The following is a 23,063-nucleotide window of genomic DNA, read 5'->3' on the forward strand; positions in this document are numbered from 1 at the left end:
TTGAGGAAGATATAGTCTGACAAGTCTGTGTTCAGATAAGACATGTTCCAGTTGCTGGAGCTATGGCTAGATGCTATGACCTAGACTTGAACACACCAAAGAACACCACCTTGGGAAGAACAGTTCTGGTTCTATAAACAAATTCATAATTAGGAATAAAATAATTACTATTTTAGAAAAACACACAGTTTATGCATCCTATGCAGTTTTCTCCAAGTCTCAGCCACCTGACCAACCCACCTCCTCACATGAAAGGTTCACTCAAGGTAGAATGCCAAGATTCCAGAGCAGGATTCTGTTAGCCTTAAAGCCAGGATCAAGCAAACGACACGCGTCAGAATTCAGGTCTGGGCATCATTCGTAATAGTAAAGTCCCACAGACTTCACCGCATCTCTCATCTCTGTCATGCTGCTGTGGATAGTGTCTCAAATCTGTTAACCAATGTGCCTTTTTTTTTTTAATACATATATATATATTCTTTTTCATATTCTTTTCCATTATGGTTTACCACAGGATATTGAATATATTTCCTTGTGCTACACAGTAGGACTTTATTTATCCACCTTATATATAATAGTTTGCATCTGCTAATCCCAAACTCCCAATCCTTCCCTCCCCCACCCCCCCTTGGCAACCACAAGTCTGTTCTCTACATCTGTGAGTCTGTTTCTGTTTTGTAGATATGTTCATTTTTGTCATATTTTAGATTCCACATATAAGTGATATCATATGGTATTGGTCTTTTTCTGACTTACTTTGCTTAGTATGATAATCTCTAGGTCCATCCATGTTGCTGCAAATGGCATTATTTCATTCTTCTTTGTGGCTGAATAGTATTCTATTGTGTATATATACCATATCTTCTTTATCCATTCGTCTGTTGATGGACCTTTAGGTTGTTTCCACGTCTTGGCTATTGTAAATGAACATAAGAGTGCATATATCTTTTCAAATTATAGTTTTGTCTGATTATATGCCCAGGAGTGGGATTGCTGGATCAAATGGCAACTCTCTTTTTAGTTTTTTGAGGAACCACCATACTGTTTTCATACTGGCTGCAGCAATTTACATTCCACAAGAAGTTTAGAAGGGTTTCCTTTTCTCCACACCCCCTCCAGTGTTTGTTATTTGTAGACTTGGAGCAGGGAGCGGGGGGGTGGGCGCTGTGCTGCGCAGCTTGCAGGATCTTGGTTCCCTAACCAGGGATCGAACCCATGCCCCCTGCAGTGGAAGCTCCAAGTCCTAACCACTGGACCGCCAGGGAATTCCCCATAGGTTGTCTTTTTGTTTATGGTTTCCTTTGCTGTGTAAAAGCTTATAAGTTTAATTAGGTCCCATTTGTTTATTTTTGCTTTTATTTCTATTGCCTTGGGAGACTGACCTAAAAAAAACATCGGTACAATTTATGTCAGAGAATGTTTTGCCTGTGTTCTCTTCTAGGAGTTTTATGGTGTCATGTCTTATATTTAAGTCTTTAAGCCATTTTGAGGGTTTTGTGTGTGTGTGTGTATGGTGTGAGGGTATGTTCCAACTTCATTGATTTGCATGGGGCTGTCCAGCTTTCCCAACACCACTTGCTGAAGAGACTTTTCCCCATTGTATATTCTTGCCTCCTTTGTTGAAGATTAATTGACTGTAGGTGTGTGCGTTTACTTCTGGGCTCTCTTTTCTGTTCCGTTGATCCATACGTCTGTTTTTGTGCCAGTACCATGCTGTTTTGATTACTGTGGCTTTGCATTATTGTCTGAAGTCTGGGAGGGTTATGCCTCCTGCTTTTTTTCATTTTCCTCAGGATTACTTTGGTCTTTTATGATTCCGTATAAATTTTAGGATTATTTGTTCTACTTCTGTGGAAAATGTCATGAGTAATTTGATAGGGATCTCATTACATCTGTAAATTGCTTTGGGTAGCATGCCATGTTAACAGTATTAATTCTTCCAATCCAAGAGCATGGGATATCATTTCATTTCTTTGAAACATCTTCAGTTTCCTTTATGAATGCTTTGTAGTTCTCAGCATATAAGTCCTTTGCCTTCTTGGTGAAGTTTATTCCTAAGTAATTTTTTTGGATGCAATTTTATTTATTAAACTAATTTTTATTGGAGTGTAGTTGCTTTACAGTGTTGTGTTAGTTTCTAATGTACAGCAAAGTGAATCAGCTATATGTATACATATATCCCCTCTTTTTTGGGTTTCCTTCCCATTTAGGTTACCATAGAGCACTGAGTAGAGTTCCCTGAATTATGCAGTAGGTTCTCATTAGTTATCTATTTTATACATAGTATCAATACTGTATATATGTCAATCCCAATCTCCCAATTCATCCTACTCCCCCCCCTCCACTCCTTTGGTATCCATATGCTTGTTCTCTATATCTGTGTCTCTATTTCTGCTTTGCAAATAAGATCATCTATATCATTTTTCTAGATTCCACATATATGCGTTAATATAGATATTTGTTTTTCTCTTTCTGACTTACTTTGCTCTGTATGACAGTCTCTGGGTCCATCCACATCTCTACAAATGACCCAATTTCATTCCTTTTTATGGCTGAATAATATTTCATCATATATATGTACCACATCTTCTTTATCCATTCCTCTGTTGATGGACATACAGATTGCTTCCATGTCCTGGCTATTGTAAATAGTGCTGTAATGAACATTGGGGTGAATGAACATAATTTGAATTACAGTTTTTTCTGGCTATATGCCCAGTAGTGGATTGCTGGGTCATATGGTAGTTCTATTTTTATTTTTTTAAGGAATCTCCATACTGTTCTCCACAATGGCTGCATCAGTTTACACTCCCACCAACAGTGTAAGAGGGTTCCCTTTTCTCCACACCCTCTCCAGCATTTATTGTTTGTTTGATGATGGCCATTCTGATCGGTGTGAGGTGATACCTCATTGTAGTTTTGATTTGCCTTTATCTAATAATTAGTGATGTTGAACATCTTTGCATTTGTGCTTGTTGGCCTGGATGCAATTTTAAAAGGGATTGTTTGATTTTATTCCCTTTCTGATATTTCATTGTTAGTGTAAAGAAATGCAGTTGCCAATCTGCTTATTTTAAATACTTCTAATTTCCCCCAATATAAGCCAATTTTTAGCATTAGGCATACTTAATAAATTGTCAGTTTTCATCAATTAAAAACCCATTTCTGATGTTGAGTATGTTAATTAGGAAAGCTTTGGTCATTGATTGAGATATGCCTAACAGAAATCCTTGTAGTAGCCACCTGTGGAGAATGAGCTTCCTGATTAAAACACCAGCTGGATACTCATGGACCATGCATTCATTGTCATGTTAGCAGAGCTCCCCAGACTCGCTTTTTTTAAAAAAATATTTATTTATTTATTTGGCTGTGCTGGGTCTTAGTTTTGGCATGCAGGATCTTCGTTGCGGCACACAGGATCTTTTTTAGTTGAGGCATGGGTAATCTAGTTCCCTGACCAGGGATTGAACCCAGGCCCTCTGCATTGGGAGCATGGTGTCTTAACCACTGGACCACCAGCGAAGTCCCCAGGCTAGCATTCTTGATTAGAACACTTGAGAGACCCAGATTATATATAGCTTAATCTAAGTAACACAAACATAATGCTCAGGTGTATGAGTAAATTGAAAACTTTACAATACTTCCTCAGAGGCTTGTTTTAAGAATTAAAAAAAAAATGATGCATGTGTGGTGTTTAATACAAGGCCTGCTCATAGTAAGGCCTCAGTAAGTAGTAGTTATTATTTATTGTTTATAAGCAATATAAAATTTATTGTATTTTATTAATGAGTATATGGCTCTTTAAATGTATTTTTTAAGCTAATTTTTCTAAGGCCAAATTCCTTACATAAAATCCTTTAAATGTTGAAAACGAGGTCATACACACAAAAACAGTTAAAGCAAATCCTCTCAAAGGACAAAAATTCTGTTTCCATGTGAGATGTATAAAATTGATAACTGCAAGTTGATAATTAAGTGACTTTATTCACATTAAAACTATTTTATAGTCACCCAATAGACAACCAAGATGTAAGTGGAGCACATTTTCTTTTTAGATTGTTTGTTTAATCTAAACAAGATTTATTTGGTTTTAGATTATAGTGATGCCTTTTAGAGCTCATGAGAAACTGCAAAAATGGTTTATAACCACTGTAGTAGTTTTAAATTGGCCTGTGGTCAGTGGCTTTTGCATAACTGGAGCTAAATGACACTGCCCTCTCAATCAGAAAGCCAGTCTGAAATATTGACTGCACACTGTTACAGCGAGGAGCAAAAAGGATAAGGAAGGATGTGGTAGAAAAAATATAAGACAAATACCAGATGCTTACTCCAGGGAAGTGCTGCTGTGCTGGTCAAGCCCATCATATCGTGACCTGACCCTTGGATTTATAAGTAAATTCTGATCTTTTTTTTCTTTCATCTTGAAATAATTTTGCTTCTTTACTTTCTCCATTTTGAGGTGGTAAGAATCACTATATATTCCCCGTCTCGGACTGAAGACTAATGTCAGTATACAAAGAAACCAGCATCAGTCACTTGAGCAGCTCCTCTGGGGGTGACGGATGGGGATTTCATTAATATGTGCATCCCAAACAATTTGGGTGTGTCCATCCTCTGAAACCATTTCCCCTGAGAAATGGGTATCTACTGTGCCCTCAGTGTCTTTTCCCCTGAATACAATTATATTGTCCTGGGACATAAAACTAACCATGTATTATGGTTGCAGTTGTTGGCCACCTACAGTCCTGGGGTAATTTGCCTTCTCCCTTCCCACTTTCACTTTAGATCCTTGGAAAATTCTGAAGCCAGATCCAGGCTAAAAATTTCAGCATATCTCTCTGGAGCTCTGCAGATAATATCTCCTTTTTTCTAAGGGCTTGTCTCATTCACTGATAGTTTAAATAAAACCACATTTTAATTGCTTGACAGTGTTGTATGATAATCCAATTCCTCTTATTCATGAGAGCAGCAGGGAAAATTATGAAACAATAATAGCACATTGGTTCATTTCATGAACGTATATCAAATATATACGATGGCCTAAAATTATATTAGGCAGAGGTCCCTCCTACCCTCTGAAGGGAAACAGATTTGAAACAATTATACCACCAGGCAGGGAGATCTCATTCTCTTTCCCAGTCTTTTGTAAGTTCCATCTCCTAATGTACGTATGGTAAGATGGTCACCAGGCCTACTGAGGCTTTAATTTATAAGTGCTAAAGTCCTCAAAGAGGTGGGAAGGTAGAGATATTTTTCCTGCTTAAAGGATAACTGACATCTTGTTTTCTGTTTTGAAGTGAAAAAATACTAAATAGCTAAATAAAAATAGCTAAATAAAATCATGTTTAGTTAGAATCCAAAGTCCCAGAGAGTTTTAAATGTTTGGGTCCTTCAACTTAAGTGTAGCTCCTTTACCTTATGTAACTATTAACAGCTGGAATTGGAATAACACAGAAACATGACAACCATAGTATCTGCCTTCAGAAATGTCTAATCCAAGGAGGACATTAAATAATTTTAATTGATCTGTAGAACAAGAATAACCTACAGCCGCTGTTATTAAGCCCGTGTTGACTGCCTTGGGACAGGATGGTAGTAAGTGTTATAGGGAGGAGGGACTGTGCGTAGAAAATTTGAGAAGTATGGAATTACAGTGGACGTGTTTTTTTCCTCAGAGCCTTTAATATACTAACATGTATTCTGAATTCCTAAGAGGACGATATAATAATGCAGCATTTTTTCAACCTATTTGATCACATAGCTTTTTTCTGCCCTATTAAGATGCTGCAAAAATAGCATGAGTAAAAAAGACATCCAAATGGAGATCCCTATGGAGATTCCCTGTGGCTGCCTGGCCCTTGGACCATGTTTGAGTTATCTGGTTTTCCAAAGGTGGAAGCATGCGTCTACTCATTTTCAGTGATTGTAGGCCAGTGTATTAAGAATGAGAAATTTTTTTCACATGCTGAATTCTTTTTTAAATGTCAGTAGTTTTCTCAGCTCCTATACATAGTTGATTCTTGTGGGTACAAATAGAGATGGTTTGTAATACTCTTTCCCAAAAAGAATAGGATAAAGTTCTGCCTGGTGTCACAAGCTACCCCTGAATTACACTAATAAATAGGAAAGCACCTTGGGGCACGCTATCATTTTACAATTGAGGACGCCAGCTGTAGACAGCACTAAGGTTCCTGTTGTGGATGAGAAAATAAGGCTTTTTGAACACCTGTCACCTGCCATGTATTTGCAGAAAAATAAACAAGCAGTTCCCCTTGCTTATTCCTTTAACCTTTTAAAGTCTCTCTTCCTTTTTCAAAGAGTCAGTATGAATATCTGCAGGCCATTTTGTTATCTGAAGCTCAGGGTTTGCCACTGCAACCCATACTCTGAAGGTCAGTTTAGGTCAACTTCAACCCAGGGCTGGTTGCCCCTCTAAGAGCCACCGGTAACAGTGAGTTCAAAAAGTATGGTTGTGAAAACATTCTGGCTGAAGTGATATCTAGAGAATACCAGCTTAAATTTACGTGTTTGCATTTCTCACGATTCCAATTTAGTTTATCAGTAATATAGATGGATTTCTGAATCTTTTCTAAAAACATTAATTGTCTTACATAAAGATTTGGGTTTATTTGATTTTTTTTTCCTTTTATATTGTAGAGAGAGTTGTGATTCAAATCATCAACTTATAGGTTAAGGTACACCTATCACAACACTGAATTCTTTTAACAGACTTGGAAGATGCTACAAAAACACCTGACTGTTCCAGTGGACCAGTGAAAGAGGAAAGAGGTGATCTTATCAAATTTTACAATACAATATATGTAGGAAGAGTGAAGTCATTTGCATTGAAATACGACTTGTCAAATCAGGACCATGTGGTACGTTTTATGTTATACTACTTTATTAATATCTGTACTCATAATTGGATTACTGTGAGTTTATTTTGCTAGGTAAGTGTTTCAAAGCTAAAGCCTTACTGATACATTTTATAGGAGAAAACATACTAGTAATTAATCAGAGTGATTAAGGCTGTGGTACAACACAGACCAGAGGAAATCATAGAAATTTTATCCACACTGTGACTATGTTGTTAGAAATTATGGATGCATATGGGCAAGGACTACATGAGAACATGGAAAAATGAAAACAACTCTGGTGGTTTTTTTCCCTTGTTTTTGATTTCTGTTGTTATATTTCTGAGATAAGTGTTTTTCTCCAGATAAAGAGAAAAGGAAATAAAAAGGCTTGAATCAGTAATAGAAGCAACACTAAGAAATTTTTATGCAGACTCTAGATTTGACAGTACCAGCAGGCCTTTGAAAGCATTATCAGTGTATAGGCTGAAGTTGGTTCCCAGGAGACCAGACTTCAGTTACAAGAAAGAGGGACCTAGTAGAAGCTACATCTAGGCAGTAGCCTTATATGTGTTTATGTCTCTCACTCTATTTCTGTCTTTGTCCCTTTCAAGGAATATGGTCTGTGACTATCCTCAGAAGCCGTGACTGACTAACTCATTCTGGTCCCTCAGTTCCACCACCCCCACCATGTGCTATACTGTGACTATCTCTATCATCAGTCAATTAAAAACTAGTTTTCCTAGCTTCAAGTGAAGATGATAAATGAAATACTAATTAAGGAGTCATCTCCATTTATTCTTGGAATAGAAACATTGTATAGATTATTAAAAGTGCGGTCCCTTCTCACTTTATCTCTAAATCTTTTGCATTTCAGTGTAAAGTCTTAACCATTTGGTTAAGAGATCTGTTGCATGTTGAACTCATCCTGCTGGCACACAGAATTCTCTGCTTCTCTTTTATTCTCTGTCCTACTAATTTGGTTGTAGGTATGCGTGTGTGGAAAGAGATTCTTATTGCAAATGTTAGGACATAGATTGCTCTCGGTTCCACTTTCTGAACATGGACGTGAGGTTCCTATGCTCCTGGCTTACTGCTTCTAGTGTCTTGCTCAGAATTCTTCAGAATTCCTGAAAGATCTGAGGAAATAAATTTTAGTTTATCTGTTAGTAATTGTTGAAAAACAAGGGTTAATGAACCTTTTTTTATTTTCTTCAGCCATAAATAACCTCTTACAGTATAACTGACTCCTAACTCGGAGATAACAATAAGAATAAAAACGTGGCAAAGAAAAAAAAAGTTCCATGTTGACCCTCATCCTGGCCGGGGTTGTGGGGGGTGGCAGAGAGGCTTGTGAAGTGCAGAATAAAAATATGATGGGATTCAAAAAAAGAAAAACTTTTATAAAAACTTTACTTTTGTATTATTTCAGATGGAAGCTCCACCACTCTCTCCTTTTCCACATATTAAGCAACAGCCAGGCTCCCCGCGCCGCATTTCCCAGCAGCACTCCATTTATGTGTCCCCACACAAGAATGGGTCAGGCCTTACGCCAAGGAGTGCTCTGCTCTATAAGTTCAATGGCAGCCCTTCTAAGGTAAGGTGCACACAAACTTTACTCCACAACAATGATGTACATGTGTTAAATATTGGATTTCAGACTTACAATTAGTAATCTTTACTCTTACCCCTTTTTTCTCAAAGTTACTACTAATAAATATGAAATGTTACTATGGCACATTTCCTGTGATCAAGAGCAGTGTATTCAGTTGAGGTAGTTTAATCCATTACGATTGATATGGTGTCCGGGGAGTTCACGCCAAGAGCCCAGTGTGTCCCTGCTCAAGCACAATCTTGAGAAGGACTAGTAAGGCCACACCTGCAAGTGGTCAGACATGGGGAACACTGAGTGTAAAGAAAGGCTTTGGAAGTGAAAGTTCATTTGGTGGATGGCAACCAGGATAGTGAAAAGTCTGAAAACAATCTTACTTACACAGACAGCTCTGTGGTTATCTCCATCTTTGTTCCCAGAAGATATGATAGGGACATGATTGCTGTTTTCAGATAATTCAAGGGCTATCAAGTTCAGTATGTTCAGTATGTTTCCAGAAGCCAGAATCAATATCAACTGGAGGAAACTGTAGTGGGGACAGATTGAAACTCAGTCCAAATACATGACAGCTCCTTATTAGTTTCTCATTTAGTTCCATGAACATCTATTAAGTTCCTGCTGTACTTAGCAAACAAAGTTGATTGAGATATACCTCACAGTCTTGCATTTCCTCTTCATAGAAGTTGATCTCATATAGACTTTTAGAAGAGATTCCCGCATAAAATCATAAATGGGACTAACTGAATTCTAAGGCAGTGATTTCACAATCATAGATCAGAATCTGGGGAGCTTGTTGAACGCAGATACCTGTCCCACAGACTTCCTGAGTCACAAAGCTCTTGCAGGCAGGTTCCCTAGACAGTTGTGATGCATAGCTTTCAGGAATAACTTCTCTGAGGGTACTCTACAGACCAGCAACATCAGCATCACCTGGGAGCATGTTAGAAATGCAGAATCTCAGGCCTCACACCAGCCCGACTGCATTTGAGTCTGCATTTTAACAAGATTCCCCAGATGATTAGTAAGCACGTTAAAGTTTGAAAAGCATTGCTTCAGGAGGAGGATCTCAAACTTTAGGGAGTATCAGAATCACCGGGAGGGCTTGATAAACTATAGATTGCTGGGATCCACCCCCAGAAAGTCTGATTCAGTAGGTGTAGGGTGAGGATTGAGAATCTGCATTCCTAATAAGTTCCCAAATGCTTCTGCTGCTTCTGGTCTGATGTCCACATTTTTAAAACTACTGCTATAAGGTAAATCCAACTTTTTAAATCACCTGAAAAGATTAGTTCTAATCACCGTTATTGGGTTGGCCTAGATTCAAAAAATAATCTCTACCCCAACGTTTAGCTTTGGATAGAGGATAAAGGGCAGGAAAAAGCAGTTAGGTTAGTTCTTGGCTGCTGTTTCCCCTTTTACTCACACATGTCCTCTACTTTTGCACAGAGTTTGAAAGATATCAACAACATGATAAGACAAGGTGAGCAGAGAACCAAGAAGCGGGCAATAGCCATCGATGGTGATGCAGAATCACCTGCCAAACGGCTCTGTCAAGAAAATGATGATGTTTTACTTAAACGACTACAGGATGTTGTCAGTGAAAGAGCAAATCATTAATGCCTTTGCCATTTCTATGATAAAAGCACTTTCAGGTTGTTTTGCGGAAAGTTGGGGCTCTATTTTTCAAAACATTCAGCCTTGTAGGTAGTAAACATCACTGAGTTACAAGAAAAGTTACACCAAAGTTAAGCGGGTTTTTTTTTACATTTATCCAAAACATAGTTGACATATGTATTTTGAGTTGTATTGTAAAGGAATGTTTTAAGTGCCTTTTAAACATATTAATAGTCATAGAATTGTTAAAATATTTGTCTCCTGGGTGTTTTCAGATGAAATAAGGAGACACCGCGTAATTTTTTGGCTCGTTTTTTTAAATAATTAAATATCTTATCTTCTTCTGGGCTTTGTAATATGAGGGTGAATAATCTGGTTTTGGTAAGTGTGCTTTGAAGGGTTTGTGTTCCCAGTTTAATATTGAGTAGGGGTTGGGTCCCATGGCATCTAGGCCAGAGGATGATGCCCCAGCCTATCTCTGACCCAGTGTGGTAACTTCACATCCAGGTGCCACGACCATTGTGGGTTGTCCAGATGCTTCTCGTGCCCTTCCTCTCCTTGAGCAGAAGCAGATTTGTACCTGAACCCCTGCACTACCCCCATTCTTTGCTTTCCAACCCTAAGCCCTGTTAGCCTGGTGTCACAACCTAATAAAAGAGATACTTGCTCCTTTTTAAAACTACTATCACTTTGTTTTCCAAACCATTAACTTAGTTATATATGATTATATTATGTCATATAATTCTCAAAATAGGAAACTGCTTCTCAAGCCAGTAGAGTAAAATACAGAAAAGAGTTGTTAGAAACTAACAACTGTTAGTGCCGTAGCACCGCGATAATATGTGAGATACTATTTTTGAGGTCATTATAAGACTGGTCATTCTCAACGTCTAATTGATTCCCTAAGAATAGCCGGAACCTTTTTAAAAACCACATTAATATCACCTCATGCCTTATAATTGTATTATACATCCGTGAAACAGCTGCTTATTACTTCCCCCTCTTTGTTCTCAGTATCGTCGGTGCATTATGACTTTCCCAGTAGTGTTTGATCACTGGGCCCCTTAAGGATGTTTTCCAGGGCTACAGGTGCAACTTTCCAAAGAGCCGGCTGTTCAATATTCACTTTTTCTAGTGTGTTTCCAGAATCTGGAAGGACTTGGATAAGCCATTCTTAATTAATTTTGAGAAAATGTTATCAAATGCATCCTTTTTAAACTGCAAACCTTATTTTTTTAATGCAAAATATTTAACTTAACCTATGTCTAACCCTGGCTAGTAAGATTTGGCTATTAAATAATAATTATGATTGTTAGGAATTTTGTTTTTAAATTTTAAGAAGAAAAGTGATTTTGGTCACATTTTACTTTTCTGAAAATTACAGCCTCATTTTTTGTGTAGTATCTACACATGTTATAAGCCAAATAACATTGTCTGTCTTGAATCTTTGTATATATTTTTATGTAGCTATAACTATTGTCATTTTCATCGTTGTTACTAAAGTGCAAAATGTAAATGAGCATTTGTACGTTGTCTTTATAAGAAGCTCTAGACATGTTTTTATCAGTTTTCAAGACTGGATATCAATGTACATAAAATGGTTAATAAAATATTGGAGCTTTTTGAGATTATTGAAAAAACTACACTTGTGCTCTTCTGTGTGACTAGATGCAATTGTGCAGCCATCTAGAATCTGTATCCCTTTAAATATCTGCTTTATATCTTTTAAATATCTTAGTGTAACTTAAAAGTTAATGTTCCTGGTGCTTTCTGGGAGCTAGGAAAAGAATGGGGAGTGAATGTCTGCTTAATGAGTACAGGGTTTTCTTTTGAGGTGATGAAAATAATATTGGAACTTGATAGAGGTGCTGATTGCAAAACATTGTAAATTTATTAAATGACACTGAATTTTACCCTTTAAAATAGTTATTTTTATGTTAGGTGAATTTCACCTCAATTGAAAAAATGTCTTAGACACATATAAAGAAACAGAATTATTTCAGAGCCTTGGAATGGACCCAACTATGATTCCGAATTAAGGAAAAGGCTTTTCAGGAGTGCTTTCAGGTGTATTTCTCCATGTGAGGCTCACAGCTTAAAAGTTCTTTTCTAATTAAGATTTTTATGTGGTTAGATTATGTTAAATCAAAAAAAAAATTTTTTTTAAAGTAATAATCCCACTTGGTTTTTTTTTGTTCCTTACCATACTTTCACTAAGTCAACAAACATTGGCTCTTTAAGGTATGCCTGGTCCTTTGCTATGTGCTAGGGAGATCATGGTGAACCAGGCATAGTTCCTGTCCTCAAGATATATTTGTAGCCTATTAATACAATGGGGTAAGTATAGTAATACTGTTCTACACAAAGAGGGATGATGTTAGCACAGAGAAAGGAATGATCCACTCTGCCTGAACAAGTGTGTCAGGGAAATCTAAAATCACTCTAGGGAATTCCCTGGTGGTCCAGTGGTTCGGACTCCACACTTCCACTGCCAGGGTCACAGGTTCGGTCCCTGGCCAGGGAACTAAGATCCTGCATGCCGCATGGGACAGCGTGCATAAATAGATAGATCAATCGATCAATCAATCAATCGCTCTAAAGTGGGGGCTAAGTGGTAATTTAGTCATTAGGGGGTGAATAACTGTTTGCCAGGGCAGTAGAAGACAGTACAACCAGCAGAAAGGCCCAGAGGCATGAAAGTACTACAGGTAGGAATTGCATATAATTTAGTGAGGCTGGAGTAAAGTGTACATATGCAAAAGTGCAGCACAAAGCAGGGCTAGAAAGGGGCCTTTCTTAGTTGGGCTCTAAGCCAGGTTAAAGAGCTCAGGCTTGGTCATTTCCAATGGTTCTCAACACTGGCTGCAACTGGGAGGTTTTGAAAAAACACATCAGTGAATGGGTGTCTCCCCCAGAGATTTTGGATTTAATTGGTTTGGGGAATAATCTAGCATTAGGATTTTTAAATACTCCCTAGGTGAGTACCTAAGGTTGAGAACCACTGCTATAGGTCTTGGGGAGCCTCTAAAGAAGTTTTAATTTTAAGTGGATAATGACAGAATCTGATTGGGGCCGGGGTGGGGGGGTGCATGGCGTGCTGTGCACTATGCAGGATCTTAGTTCCCAGACCAGGGATTGAACCCTTGGCCTGGCAGTGAAAGCGCCACAAGTCCTAACCACAAGACTGCCAGGGAATTCCCTGATGTTTATTTTGGCAGTTCCTTAACTTGCGCAAAGATAAGGATTACCTGAGACACACATTAACAGTGCAGACTCCCGGACCCCACCCTTGACCAATGGAACAAAATCTCCAGGAGAAGGACTTAGGAATTTTGTTAACCCCTCTTCCAAGTGATATTTACCCAAGTTAAAGACTTTCTGGCAACGCTTCTCAAACTTTAAGAGCATAGGAATCACCAGGGATTGTTAATCTTAAAAATGCAGAGCCTGGGGTTGGGCCTGAGATTTTGCTCTTCTAACAAGCTCTTACTTAACACCAGCTGGGCGAAGGACTACGCTTTGAAGAGCAAGTTTTAGAAATCTGGAAGCTATGCATAGGATTGATTAAAGGATGTTTAGACATATGAGAGACAAGTCAGTGGTTCTTAGCTTGGTTAATTTTGCCACTTAGGGACGTTTTTGCATTTTGGGTTGTCACAGCTAGGCATGGGAGGTGGTGCTACTGGTATCGAGTGGGTAGAAGCCAGAGATGCTGCTAAACAACCCGCAATGCACTGGACAGCCCCCGTGACAAAGAATTATCCAGCCCCAGTGTAGGTTGTGCCAATTCCCAAATTAAGTAAACACCTGGACAAGAAGAGCTATATGCTTTAATGTACTGGTAATGAGGATAGAAAAGGAACCAAGGATCACCATACTCTGAGCAGGTATGGGGTCCCAGTCAGGGATGGCTTCACAAGGAAGATGACTTTCCAGGAAGGATTAATGGTAATAGATTCCAGGTGGGGTAACTAATCCACATGTGGGGTTATTTGGCATTGACGATAGACCCTTAATATAAGAGAAGAAAATGTTCCTGAAGTTTCAGATTCTACATGTAGGCAACGGTTCCATCAAATTTCCCCGTGGTAAGAATTACCTTTGAGGGTTTATTAACTATGAGATTTAAAAGTGTAGTACACAGACAGTTTTGTTAAGCATCCCAGGCTATTATTCTTATCCGGGAAGCTCGGAAGCTACCTGTATAATGGCCAAGAGCATGGAGATCCAGGTTCAAACATCCGCCCTTGACACTGTCTCAACAAACCAAGTTGGACTTAACTATTTACTTACTTTAGTTAGGCCATTATCACTTCAGGAAATAATTAATTATGGAAAATAACATTCATTGTATAACATTCAATATGCGAAGTATATAAGCAAAAAATAAATATATTCCCACCAACCAGAGGTCACCTTTTCAAATTAAAAAATAAATTTATTAGTTATTTTTTTCACAAGAAGAAAATTGTATAAATCTTGTTTTATATACTATGATGAATTTTTCCAGTTTCATTGAGGTATAATTTACGTAGAATAAAATGTACCCATTTTAAGTGTAAAGTTTGATGAATTTTAGTAATTATTTATGATTGTATAACTACCACCACAATCCTCGTTTTTTGTTTTGTTTTGTTTGGTTGCACTGGGTCTTAGTTGTGGCGGCTGGGCTCCTTAGTTGCAACTCGCTGACATGCATGTGATCTACTTCCCCAACCAGGGATCGAACCCAGGCCCCCTGCATTGGGAGCTGGAGTCTTAACCACTGGACCACCAGGGAAGTCCCCACAATTCTCATTTTATTGTGCTTTGCCTTATCGTGCTTCACAGATACTTTGATTTTTTTTTAACAAATTGAAGGTTTGTGGCAACTCTGCATCAAACAATCTATTGGCACCATTTTTTCCAACAGTATTTGCTCACTTCATGTCTCTGTCACATTTTGGTAATTCTCGCAATATTGCACACTTTTTCATTATTATTATGTTTATGGTAATCTGTGATCAGTGATCTTTGATGTATGATATTATCATTGTTTTGGGGTGCTACCAACCACACCCATGTAAGATGGCAAATATAATCGATAAATGTTGTATGTGTTCTCACTGCTCCACTGACCTGCCATTCCCCAGTCTCTCCCTCTCTTTAGTCCTCCGTATTCCCTGAGACACAGCAATATTGAAATAGGCCAGTTAATAAGTCTACTATGGCCTCTAAATGTTCAAGTGAAAGGAGGAGTCAATCGATGTGGCAACCTTTATTTTTGTCTTAAAGAAATTGCCACAGCCACCCCAACCTTCAGTAACCACCACCCTGATCCGTCCGCAGCCATCGACATCGAGACAGGACCCTCCACTAGCATAAGATTACAACTCACTGAAGACTTAGAGGATGGCTAGCATTTTTTGGCAATAAAGTATTTTTTAATTAAGGTATGTACATTGTTTTAGAGATAATGCTATTGCATACTTAATAGGCTACAGTATAGTGTAAAAACAACTGACTTTTATATGCGCTGGGAAGCAAAAAAAATTCGTGTGGCTCCCTTTTTTGCAATATTTGCTTTATTACAGTGGTCTAGAACAGAACCTGCAGTATCTCTGAGGTATGCCTGTACAGAACATTTCCATCACTTTAAAAAGTTTTCTTTTCCCCTCTAATATTCCCTGCCCTCCCCATATCCTCCCTACCACTCACCCAGGCAATTGTTGGTCTGCTTTTCATCACCACAGTTTTGCCTTTTCTAGAATTTCATATAAATGTGTGTATGTACAACGTGTAATCTTTTGCATTTGAGTTCTGTCACTTAGTATGTTTCTGAGATTCATTCATGCGGTGTGTATAAATATTTCTTTTTATTAATGAGCAATTTTCCACACCTTGGTTATACTACAGCTTGTTTTATCTAATCACCAGTTGATGGACATTTTGAGTTGTTTCCAGTTTGAGGCTATTAATAATTATGAACATATGTATGCAAGTCTTTGAACATATATTTTTATTTCTCTTTTATTCTCTTATGAGTTGGACTGCTCGGCCAAATGGTAAGTACATATTTGACTTCTTAAGATATTACCATGTCCTTTTTCAAAGTGGATCATTTTGCATTCCCACCAGCAGTGTGTAAAAGTTCCATTTACTCCACATTGCAGCCCCCTCTTTTTTTTTTAATTCAAATATAGTTAACTTAGAATATTGTGTTAGTTCCAAGTATACAGTAAAGTGATTCAGTCATATGTTTTTTTTCAGATTCTTATACATTATAGGTTATTACAAGATACTGAATATAATTCCCTGTGCCAAATCCTTGTTGTTTTATCTACTTTATATATCACTAGTGTGTAAATGTCAATCCCAATCTCCCAATTTTTCCCTCCCCCCACCCTTTTCCCCCTTGGTAACCTGTTTGTTCTCTACATCTGTGACTCTGTTCCTATTTTGTAAATATGTTCATTTGTACCATTTTTTAATTCTTTTATGAATTTACTTATTTACTTATTTATTGTCTGCATTGGGTCTTCATTGCTGCACACGGGTTTTCTCTAGTTGCGGAAAGCAGGGGCTGCTCTTTGTTGTGGTGTGCGGGCTTCTCGTTGCGGTGGCTTCTCTTGTTGCACAGCATGGGATCTAGATGTGTGGGATTCAGTAGTTGCAGCATGCGGGCTCAGTAGTTGTGGCACATGGGCTTAGTTGCTCTGAGGCATGTGGGATCTTCCCAGACCAGGGACTGAACCTATGTCCCCTGCATTGGCAGGCGGATTCGTAATCACTGTGCCACCAGGGAAGTCCCACATGTATCTTTTTGAATTAGCGTTTTCATCTTTTCCGGATGTATGCCCAGGAGTGAGGTTGCTGGATCATGTGGTAACTCTATTTAGTTTTTTAAGGAACCTCCGTACTGTTTTCCATAATGGCTACACTGCAGCCACCTCTTGATGTGAATCTTCCTAGACTTTTTTCAATACATATAGTATGTATTTCATATATGTTACTTAATATGTCATCTTTCCAATGTCTAAATGTTACCTCTCTGACAATTTTAATGCAGCCACCATGGGAGATGTCCTCGACAAAATGAAGCTCTTCATCCTGGACCGCTATTCTCAGGCCTGTGACTAGGTGGCCAAATACATCAGGAACCGCATCACCCAGTTTAGCCCAGGGCCCGACAAGTACTTCACCCTGGGGCTCCCCACTGGGAGCACCCCACTTGGCTGCTACAAGAAGCTGATTGAGTACTGTAAGCATGGCGACCCATCCTTCAAATACGTGAAGACTTTCAACATGGGTGAGTATGTAGGCCTTCCTCGAGACCACCCAAAAAGCTGCCACTCCTTCACATGGAACAACTCCTTCAAACACATTGACATCGACCCAGAAAACACCCACATACCGGATGGGAATGCAGTTGGCCTACAGGCCGCGTGTGATGCCTTTGAAGAGACGATGAAGGCTGTGGGGGGGATTGTTTGATGGGGGCATCAGCTTTGATGGACACGGTGCCTTTTACGAGTCGGGCTCCAGTCTGTTGTCCAGGGCCTGTGTGAAGACGCTGGCCATGGACACCATCCTGGCCAGTGCTAGGTTCTTCAATGGAAACTTCACCAAGGTGCCCACCATGGCCCTGCAGTGGGCATGGGCACTGGCATGGGTGCTAGAGAGGTGATACTCCTCTCCACAGGTGCTCACAAGGTGTGTGCTCTGCACAAGGCCATCGAGGAGGGAGAGAGCCATATGTCTGCCTTCCAGCAGCATCCCCACACGGTGTTTATGTGCGATGAGGATGCCACCCTAGAGTTGAAAGTGAAGACCGTCAGGTATTTCAGAGGTTTAATGCTTGTTCATAACGAGTTGGTGGACTCCTTGTGCAGTATCAGAGAAGGAAACAGAGAAAAGCACGTCTTCTAAGAAACCGTACAGTGATTAGCCTGTGCTAATCCTTGTGTCAGGTACCTCACTGGGACAGACAGGTCTTTCTGGAAATTGTCTTTAGGAGGACAGAATTGTATTTCTTTAGTATGGTTACTAGCTAAATGGGTGAACGTCTTGTTCTTGGCTGTTCAGCATGGAGTCTATTCAGGGAATTTAGCTCCTTATTTGTAACTTAATAAGAAAAAAATCACTACATGATTTTGATGTCTGCCCCACAGGTTGGGGGTTTTTAGCTTTTTGTTGTGCCTCTAACACTGTTCACGTGTACAATATACTCCATCAGGAATTTCTGTCATTACATGCACTAATTCTCAATTGACAGGGAGTTTGGGCTTATGTATGTTGGACAAAACCTCTTCGGAGTCTTAAGGAGCTCCTCTTGGGCAGGCCTGCTCCTTATTTGAGAATCAGTATTCCAGATTAAGGAACAAACTCTCTCAATGTCTAAAGTCAGTATAAAGAAGCAGTCACTCTGGTCAGTAACAAGTGCCATGGGAAGAAAACTATCCCATACTTTCTTTCCCCGGCTGTTTTTTTCTTCTCTCTCAGTTGGCCTTTCCATAAACTCAGAGGCCTCCTTGGGGGAGGATTTGAGTGGGTGGGGCTAAAGAGAAAGCTTTTGCTGATGAACTCAGAGCTTCAAGGAGCCCAACCACATCAAACTCCTATCCCTCAGGGATCCTCCAGCGCCAGGAGGAAGACAGAAACCCTTTTCCCAAGACAGCCCTGTGTTTTGTTCCAAGGTCTCACTGTGGTGCCTCGCTTATACTTATTCATAAGTAGGAAGTCCATGGGGGCATCAGACATGGCCAAGATTGAATGTTATGTTCAGCCAAGGCGACGGGGCCAGGGCAAGCAGTTCAATTACGAGTTTAGAAACAACACTAGAGTGTTTCCTGTGTCCCTAAGAGTTGAGTGCCTAGAAACAGACCTAGTGCTTCTAAAGTTGCCTAATATAATATCCTTTCCCGACTTAAAAAACTCTGCCCTTCTAACCCTCCCAGGTTCGTGTGGTCGGATGTTCCTGGAACGCCTTTACCCCTTTATCCTTCACCCCTTGTTCACAAGATGAGTCCATTGCTCTGTTTTCCATTTACTTTTATGCCCTGATGGTTTGGATGCTGCCTCCTCCTTCTCCCAATTTTTCTGCCTGTTTGAAGGCGCTGCTGCCTCCATTTCTGGGAAAGATCTTTCAGCACTTGGCTCAGGCCTCTCTTTAACTGCTGTTTGGTACCAGCGTTTCCTTTTTAGCTTTTATAATGTGAGTGTGCTTTCATTCCATTTTAAGCTAATGGATCAATAGACTTGTTTACAATGTGATATCTTCCATTAAATCTAGTATTTTCAAGAAAAAGAAATACAGGAAAGATGAAAAGGTTTTGGATTTTTTTTATTTCTTTGCTGAATTTGTTTCAGATACTGGCGTTTACAATAAATTTTGTTTAGTGAGTCTAATGTTTGCAAAGTTAGGAATTAGGCATTATTTAATCTATAACGTTATGATACAAAGCTGTTAAAATACTAGATATTCATTATACAGTGGAGTACCCCACAGGCCCCCTTACTTCATTTGGGTCTCTGCTCAAGTGTCAGGTCACAGCACTTCCCAGCCTTTCCTATACTCTTAGCATGTTTTATTTTTCTTCCCAGAACTTATAATCTACTTATATTATCTGAATCCACCACTAGAAATTAAGCACCATGTAGGTGGAACATTTTTTCTGCAGTTTTCCCAGAGTGTAGAATGATGCATTGAAGGAAGCAGGGGCTGGATATTTGTCGAGTTAGTGAATTGAAGAAAAGAGGCTTAGGGATGCTTTTTTTGTTTGTTTTGGGGGGGTTTTGTTTTGTTTCTTGGGTTTCCTTGGCCACGCCTTAGTTCCCCGACCAGGGGTTGAACCTGTGCCCCCTGCAGTGGAAGCGTGGCATCGTAACCACTGGACCTCCAGGGCAGTCCCAAGGTTGCTTTTTATAATAATTATATCTCACATGTATTAAGTATTTTCTGTGTGCCAGACTCAATTCTCATAAAACCCTATAACAAAACTGTTTACAGAGGAGGAAATTAAAGCTCAAAGATTTTAAGTAACTTGCCCAATGCCTCAAGATTCAAACCCAAGCACTCTGGTTCTGCAGCCCAACTTTTTTTTTAATTCAGTGAAATTGAGGGGTTTTTGTGTCATAAAATATGTATGATATAAAACTTACTATTTAATCATTTTAAGTATACAGTTTAGTGGCATTAACATTGACATTGTTGTGCAACCAATCTCCAGAATGCTTTCATCTTGTAAAACTGAAACTCTATTTCCAATAAACAACTCCCTTTTTCCCCTCCCTCCCTGAACCCTGGTAATTACCATTCTGCTTTCTGTTTCTATTATTCTGACTACTTTAGATACTTCATACAAGTGAAATCATACAGTATTTTTTCTTTTGTGACTGGCTTATTTCACTTAGCATAATATCCTCAAGATTCATGCATGTTGTAGCATGTGTCAGAATTTCCTTCTTTTTAAGGATGAGTAATATTCCATTGTGTGTATAGACCACATTTTGTTTATCCATTCACTTTTGGATGGACTGCAGCCCAATTTTAATCTGTAAACTATACTGTATCTTTTGATATTTATCTTGAGCTGACAGATTTATATCCTCTGTATTCTGGGAAGTCCCAAGATGTCTTAAGTTTCTCTCTTCCTTTGCTTTGAGAAACATTCTCATTTCTTGTTTCTGTTTTGGAGCAGATTTTCTTACCCGCATCACACACAGGAAACTCAGCTTGTTGAAAGATTTCCTTTTGAAAAGTTGCTCACAACAAATATTGGGGGAGGGGGGTGTTAATGTGGCCCAATAACAATCTTCTCCCTTCACTCAATCCTTCTCTTCCAAAGCCTCTCTCCCAGTTGCCTCCAGGAAGCCCTGGATTCTTTGCCTTTATTACATCTTCCCTAAACGTCCCACCTTAGAAGCCTTAGCACCAGCTTCACCAACATCCTGAAGACTGAGTCAAGGTGGCACTGAAAAGGGTCTTTTCTCCAAGGAACACTGCTCCCTTTCTCAGAATCTAGTGCCAGCTTATTCCCAGATACTCAGAGCACACCAGACAGGGGAAATTTCCTTGAAGCTACCTCACATGTAAATTATACCTCTCATTAGTAGGAATAATTGAGGTTTTCTCAGTCTTATAAAAACTGTGAATAAGATCATCTTAAACACTACTATGTGTATTGATATACTCTAACAATATAGGGAAATACAATATATTTGTTATGCAAATGCAACTCCAAAGACAACTGACCAGTCGCACCTAAGTTACTGGCTTTAAACTTAATCTTTATAAAAATTCTGAAACTATTTTTCTTGTTAATCACAGTGATTAACAAGTCCCAAACACTAGAATGCTTTCAGACCTTCTCCTTGATTTAAGGGTCATGTTTTTAGATGAGAAGGATTACTATGGAAAAAGATATTTAACTTTGAGGAAAGAATATTTTTAAAAAGATCAGGGGACTTCCCTGGTGGTCCAATGGTTAAGACTCCATGCTTCCACTGCAGAGGGCACAGGTTCAGTCCCTGGTCACGGAACTAAGACCCCACATGCCACATGGTGTAGTCAAAATACTTTAAAAAAAAAAAAAGATCAAAGCCTTCCTTAACACTTGAATTAATATCTATGTTGTTAATAATGATAGCACACTTAGAGTGGAGAAATAGACAAGTATATATGAGACTTTATTTTGCATGATATCCAGTAGCACAGGGGTTCTTGGTTGTAACCAACTCCATAGTTGTCAGAAGCCTGGGGCCCAAAGATTGGGAACCACTAAGTCAAAATGTCCAACGTTAGGACATCAACTCAGGTGTAGATGTCACATGATACAAACAGTCTTCTAGCGCTGCCATAACAATATACCGTGGACTGGGTGGCTTAAACAACAAAAATTGATTTTCTTACATTTCTGAAGGCTGGAAGCCCAAGATCAGGGTGCTAGCACAGTCAGCATTACTGAACCAGGTCCATTTGCCCAATGTGCAGCAAGCCTAACACTGAGATGCCAAGGTTTACAGCCAAGAAAGGGTTTATTCACAAGGCAGCCAAGTGAGGAGATGGGAGGACAAGTCTCAGATCTGCCTCCCTGAAGGCAAGAGGATTGAAGTATTTATGGGATAAGCAGGGTGGTCTTGCAACTGCGTGGGACAATGCAGGACCCTCCTGGGTACAAAAGCCATTTCATGTCCCCCACTTCTCGTTTGTAGGAAAAAGGCTTTAGCCTTCTAGACCTTCCCTGAGTTCCAAAGGGCAGATTCAAGCAGTTACTAACTATAGAAATGAAGGAATGTGGAAATGAAAAGCTGTTAAATAGGAAAAGTAATGATGACAGTGCAGCAATGAAACAGCGTCCTAGTTCCTCTTCAAGAGATATACATAACAATCTGATACTTATCTTGAGTTGTTTTACAGGAACTAAGGCCCTCCCACCCAGGTGGAGGATGGTGACTTCACGCAGAGTACAAGATTCCTGGAACACCACCCATTACCTCACCATCCACCCATCAGAAGAAAGCTGGGCACCCTGCAGCCGTCACCCCAAAAGTTGCCTTTAAAAACTCTTCCCTGAAACCCATCATCAGAGAATTTGGGCCTTTTGAGCATGAGCTGCCCATACTCCTTGTTTGGCACCTGCAATAAAAGCTGTACTTTCCTTTACCACAACCTGGTGTCAGTAAATTGGTTTTGCTGCATGGCAGGTGAGTGGACCCAGGTTCAGTTTGGTAACAGTCTTGGTATGGGAAAAGGTGACTGGAGGTAGGAAAATAGGTGAGGTAATCAGTGTTCTGCACAGGTGCTTCTGGGTTACATGCTTCTGCGTATTCAAATTGGAGGTGCTTAGCATGATCTGCGGGTAGAGTTTTCCAGCCCTCTAACATCAAAAGGCCTTTCACTGGACAGCTGTGCATGCCCAGTTTTAGGGTTGATGGTCCCAACCAACCCTCAGCTGGCTAATACTGGGCAGGAGCTGACTCCGACTTCCTGTAAAACAGCTGAG

General features: G+C 39.4%; 1 protein-coding gene and 1 pseudogene across 3 annotated transcripts in view; both read left to right on the forward strand.

The window, feature by feature from the left end:
* The window catches only part of RBL1 (RB transcriptional corepressor like 1), a 63,255-nt gene extending 51,213 nt beyond the window's left edge, over positions 1-12,042 (forward strand). For 2 of the 3 annotated variants that reach the window (XM_057701072.1, XM_057701073.1), the window contains exons 20-22: positions 6,730-6,878; positions 8,287-8,451; positions 9,913-12,040. In XM_057701072.1, the coding sequence (XP_057557055.1) occupies positions 6,730-6,878; positions 8,287-8,451; positions 9,913-10,083 (485 nt within the window). In that variant the 3' untranslated portion in view covers positions 10,084-12,040. Of the gene's footprint in view, positions 1-6,729; positions 6,879-8,286; positions 8,452-9,912 lie in introns of all 3 variants that reach the window. The other variant, XM_057701070.1, reaches the window with a different exon arrangement.
* Positions 12,043-17,154: 5,112 nt separating this feature from the next.
* Positions 17,155-22,722, forward strand: LOC130834175 (glucosamine-6-phosphate isomerase 1-like; annotated as a pseudogene).
* The last annotated feature ends 341 nt before the right edge of the window (positions 22,723-23,063 follow it).

This window comes from Hippopotamus amphibius, chromosome 12, assembly GCF_030028045.1.
Source record: "Hippopotamus amphibius kiboko isolate mHipAmp2 chromosome 12, mHipAmp2.hap2, whole genome shotgun sequence".
Lineage (NCBI taxonomy): Eukaryota > Metazoa > Chordata > Mammalia > Artiodactyla > Hippopotamidae > Hippopotamus > Hippopotamus amphibius.